This window comes from Mus musculus, chromosome 13, assembly GCF_000001635.26.
Source record: "Mus musculus strain C57BL/6J chromosome 13, GRCm38.p6 C57BL/6J".
Lineage (NCBI taxonomy): Eukaryota > Metazoa > Chordata > Mammalia > Rodentia > Muridae > Mus > Mus musculus.
Window position 1 is genome coordinate 22,591,603 of NC_000079.6, and position 5,647 is coordinate 22,597,249.

General features: G+C 39.8%; 1 protein-coding gene across 1 annotated transcript; it reads right to left on the reverse strand.

Moving 5' to 3' along the window:
• Nucleotides 1-377: 377 nt before the first annotated feature.
• On the reverse strand, nucleotides 378-1,328 carry Vmn1r205 (vomeronasal 1 receptor 205). The gene has a single exon (NM_134217.1). The coding sequence runs from the start codon at nucleotides 1,326-1,328 to the stop codon at nucleotides 378-380; it is 951 nt and encodes a 316-aa protein (NP_598978.1).
• Between the last annotated feature and the right edge of the window lie 4,319 nt (nucleotides 1,329-5,647).

A 5,647-nucleotide genomic window follows, 5' to 3' on the forward strand; every position in this document is an offset into this window, starting at 1 on the left:
GGTTCATTTCTAGCAACCAAACATTGATTCAGAAAAATCCTTGTAATTTCAATCAGTTACTAGATGTTTGACGAACTCTTTGAGCCTCTTTAGGCAGAGGGCATCCATGTGACACACAGTTATAAATGAGGACAAACTATTCATACACCATAAATTAATACAAATATAGAAAGGTTTTTTAAAAATCCATTTAAAAACAGTGGCAAATCGAGAATGAGATATCTATATCACTCTAATTTACTAATGTCTTTCTCAGCTCCAGGCTGTGAATCAATAGGAAAAGTGAAAATAAACACACGCTAAAACTGCTTTTTGGGGTTTGTCTTACACATAGTATTGCAGAACAGAGATTTCTTTGACATTTTTGGACATATAAATCAGAGATATTTTCTCAATTTCTCCCACTGAGCATGCCAAAATTTATTCAGAAGCCCATCCCTGTGAATCAGAACAAAGGGACTAAAAGTTGCATAACCAAGGGTCAGAAATTCTCGAGTATTTATCATCAGGGTAGTGTCCCTTGAAGAGATGTTTATAATTATAGAAAAGGCACAATCTGTCCAGTAGAAGAAAACAAAACAGAGCATCAGAAGGAGGACACTTTGAGCAGCTCTCAGCTCAGGGGGAGTTCTGTAGAGGAGATTGGAGTTGAGAAGATAGAGGACATGCTGGTGATGCTTGTGGAGAAGAAATACCATGTAGCCACTGGCGCCTCCCATAGCACCCTGAAACACTGTATCTCTCAGGACCATGAGGATTAAAAAAATCCATTTTATATCCTGATTTTGTAGTGTAAAATAGCAATAATTCTCATCATTTATATGTTGTGATATATTCAGACTTGTACTTCTAATGAAATGGATTAGGTTCGTACTGATTAAACCATTGAGTATCCAAAAGAATGAGAAGAATGGAAGAATGTGCCATGCAGACTTTGGCTTGAGCCTCCTCCACCCAGATGCTCTGGGACTGATAATGATGGCCTGGACCACAGTGAGGAGACTGCTGGTGCAGATGGAGAGGCCACGGGCCACCCTCTCCAGATAAACAATGATCTTACACCCTATATCATCTAGGAAGTTTCTCAAACCAAAAACTAAAATAGTCTTGGGCAATCCTTTTGCAAGAAGTATTAGGATGTTTGTAAAAGCCAAGTGGATAAGAATAAGGTATATGGGTTTCTTCTCAGGGCTTCCCCAGCAACTGAACATATAATTCACAGAAACAGACATGTTCCCCAGAGTGCCAAACATAGTCATAAAGGGAAAAATTATTTTATTAATATAATTCAAAACCATTTCTTCCTTCCTAGGTAGAAAAACTTGCATGCAGTATGTATATGCTTTTTGAAGGAAGCCTCTGCAATCCTAGACATGGGTTTGGATAGCACGTTTTGCACAGTAGCATTTTCTGGAGTTCACAAAGCAGGGACAGAGACAGGTAATGTTGCAGGTTAGATCTCTAAAACTTGTCTTTCCTGCGGTCTCTAGGATATTTTGAGTACGCAGACAGGATAATTTGGTAGCTGGTATTTAATCTAAAAACTAGAATATTTTCTTGTTCAATTCTCTCTCTCTCTCTCTCTCTCTCTCTCTCTCTCTCTCCCCCCCTCTGTGTGTGTGTGAGACAGAGAGAGACAGAGAGAGAGAGACACAGAGAGAGAGAGACAGAGACAGAGAGAGTGTGTGTCTGTTTGTCTGCATGCACACATTGTCCTAGTTATCACTCACCATAATTGAACTGAATTCCAAGTTCCCACTACCAAAAATTCTTCCTCTGCTTATCCATCTTTCTTTCTATTTAGCCACATCACATGTAGACACATCCTTCCCCACATCACATGTAGACACATCCTTTCCCACATCACATGTAGACACATACTTCCCCACATCACATGTAGACACATCCTTTCCCACTCACATGTAGACACATCCTTTCCCACATCACATGTAGACACTGAAAAATCCTGCTGTTCAATAATACCTGTATCATCTCTTCACATTTAGTAACTTTACCATCCACATCTTTCTTCCTTTGTTTGATGTCCCTTTCTTACCTGCATTTTGAGTAGTACAATTTCTAGAATGACATTTGACTTCAAAGCTTTATAACTTCAATTTCTACATCTTAATATGTTAAGTTTTTATAGTGACCTTTATGTGATTTCCCTCTGTGAACGTTTACTAGGTATTATTTAATACAGTCCTCAGGATCAAGTCAAGTTGTGTAACCTCTCCAGATAAAGACCCACAGTTAAAGCTGAATCACCAGAAGATGTCCTGAAAAAGATACTTGTGTGAAAAATTCATATCACTATCAGGTTGCAGTCAGGGACAGTGCCTTGTAGAACCCTGGAATGCTTCCTAGGGTAGTGGGTATGAGGGTGCTGTGATTCCATTGGTTGAATGAGGGTATTTCTGACCCCAATGAGGGACCTCAGGACTTCTAAGAGAGCATGGAACACTCATGGACAAGCTGTTGCTGATGAGAGAGTTGGCAGAAGGGGAATAGAGTTGTTAGGTGCTGCCCTGAGATAATTGAAGATTTTGAGCTATGAATTCTCAGTATAGCTGCAAGCAGCACAGTAGGTTGGGGCATAACATTGTGAATAAGGACTCTCCTATCTAAGAGGTCATGGTGGCATTTGCTTTTGTGGTTCTTTGCAAGCAACAGTTATGTGAGCTTGCTTTGCACTCTGCTTCTCCTCTTGTTTCTTTTCCAACTTGTTTGTCAGACAGGCTTCTTTGTTCTCCACAAGTCCATTATGATTTTAGGACTTAGACCTCAGCAGATGTTATTATTCATGTTTTGGAATTCCATTCTAGTTTCTCAGGGCTTTATGATCAACTTTGAACAGTGTTTCTCAGTTCACAGGATTGCCTTAAATGTCTTTATCCTCACTATCTCAAATGGGCCCCCATAGTAACCTAGCCTTGTTTCCAGGTTTTGTCCCAGGTGGCTTCAAGACTAAAAATGTAAGTTATTGCCTTTCAGCTGCCCTTCTGCCCAATAGCTAATTGTTGCTTCTATCTGGGAATCTTAGAAATCGTAATACCATCCTGAATATCTGCAAATAATGAAGGATGCTCTGGACTTTAATAGGAAGCTCATCAGAATCTGTTATTGCCTTTAACACACTCTTTAACTATACTATCAATGACTGGAGTCTGTAAAACTTGCTTCAACCAATAACTGCTTCAACCAATAACTTCAAGTCTTGGTGAAAAATAACAACATTTTCTGTTTGTTTGATGCTAGTTTTCCTAGGGTCCTCCATTTCAAGTCCTCTATTTCTTTTTCTAAACTTGAAATAACAACTGTCTCTGGCACCCTTAGTAAGTGATTCATTTCTACTGAAGTGGACTCTCAGAGGAAAGAGGTCACTCATCACTCACATTATTTGGGAAATGTTAAAGGAAATTAATTTAGCAGACAGGATTGATTTGTTTTTAGATAGATGGATGATCTCATGATGAGGTTAACTCCCAAGAGCCTGGGGTAGATTATATCCATTCAGTCTGATCTTCTAAAAGCATGCAAGTAAACAACAAAACAAAATGATTGTTGCTCTTTGCTGTTTAGTTGTGGAATAAAGTTAAGATGAGCTGTTTCAGGATGTGCTATTTCACAGCCTACATCCTTATAGCAGGATTTTTCGAGATGATAATGATAACTGTTATACTTTGTGGTTTATAGTTCTCCACATGCTGCAGATATACAATGACTGAAGTTGAGATAAGTATTTTTACTAGTAAGTGATATAATCAAGAGACCATAACCCTTATAAGTATGAATCCAGGAGGGAAACTTTCCATTTAGGAGTAATAAAGGTATTGTAAAAGAAAACATGTGCAAATACTTTTAAAAAAGGGAAATGCATCAGAAGTGAGAAGTACAAAAATTATAAATATCAGTGATTCTGTTGGAGTCATAATGTTGGCAAATATTTATTTTTGCATATTTTCTTTTGTCTAATTATTTTTGAGACAGAGTCTCCATTGCCAACTATTGAAAAATATTTATACTGACATAATCTCTCTAGTGCTGATATTACCTATGTGTTTCATTATTGTCTCCAGTCTTTGATAGACATCTAAATCTTCTCAATCTTTCTGACTCCTTTAAAAACTTTAAGGAGGCAACCTTAGGCACAGCTCCACCCAGAGCTCTGTCCTGACTCCAGCCTGAGAGTGGACAGCAATGCCTCAGCATTTCTGTGTCTCCTAGAACTTGTTTCCTTTGATCTCTCTGGACACAGGGACCAGCCTTGTTAGGGTCAGAAGGAAAGTCAAAGACGCAAGGCACAGAGAGCCTTTCAACTACTACCTGGTTTAGTCAGAGAGAGACTTCATCTGTAATGAAACTTTATGACACAGATGAGGGCATCTAAGATCTTACCTTCATGTACTCACCTGGACCTCTGTGGTGCAGACAGACTCTGGAGCAACTTTGGGAAGGTGACATTTGCCAGGTCATATTTGTACTGCCTGGATCTCTGGGGCACTTGGCTGCCATCTGCCATTGCAGACCTCATGTTTCATGTCACAGTATCAGGGGGAAGGAAGGCCACTGCAGAGCCTCAGTCCCTGAAGTACAGCTTCTCTCTCTCCCCAGTTATGACATCTGTTTTGGTCAGAAGTTATTTCCAGATTAATTGGGGTTCAATTACTTTGAGAGGAAGGATGTGAGGTGTGAACATGGACAACTAAGTTCTGTGAACTGAGCTTCCCTCCCGCATCTCCAGAGGACCTGTGATTACTCATTGTGGTTCTGTGCTTGCTGCTTCAGTCTCTGTGAACTCATATGCGCCTTGCTGAGTTGATTCAGAGCCCATTGTTCTTCACATGCTCACCATCCTCTCTGGTTCTTACAATCTTTCTGCCTCCTCTTCCAAAAGATTCTCTGTGCTCTGAAGGGAGGGATAGGGTGGAGACCTCTCAGATAGATTCTCCCTCTGCCTAATATCTGCCTGTGGGTCTCTGCATTTGTTCTATCTGCTTCTGGAAGAAACCTCTCTGATGATGACTGGATAACACAATGATCTATGACTATAGAAGACTATTATTAGGAGTCAGTTTATTGATTCTTTGTTTAAGACCAGTAATGTTTAGTTTTACCCTAAGTTTATGGGCAAATTTTTCTCTGATTCTTTGTCACACAAGCAGTTTGGGTTATGGATTCCTTTCTCTTGGAGTGGGCCTTAAATAACATGAGACATTGATTGGCTTTTCCCATAAGTTCTGTGCTGCCAGTGCCCTGGCACATTTTTTCAGGAAGGACAAAGTTTTTATGGATGAGTTAATGGCTACGTTTCTCTCTCTCTGAAGCCTATAAAAGTACCTTCCCACACCACAGACTTTAGAATATAGGGGTGAAGGTTCCATGCACACACCAGCTTAATATATCCATATTCAGTGAGTTGTCTGGATGTTATTTTTGGCAAATGGGGCCATGATATCAATTTTCAGCGAGTACACCTTTGCCTTAGTAACCACCAGAGTTTTAGGGTATTTTTATAGGACATACTTAGCAAACACCTCAATTGAATACAGCCCAGTCTGAAGACTGGACACCTCACCTGGATACAATAGATAGCTATTTCACACCTAGCATTCCACATTACTAGGGGTCCTCATTAGGATCACCT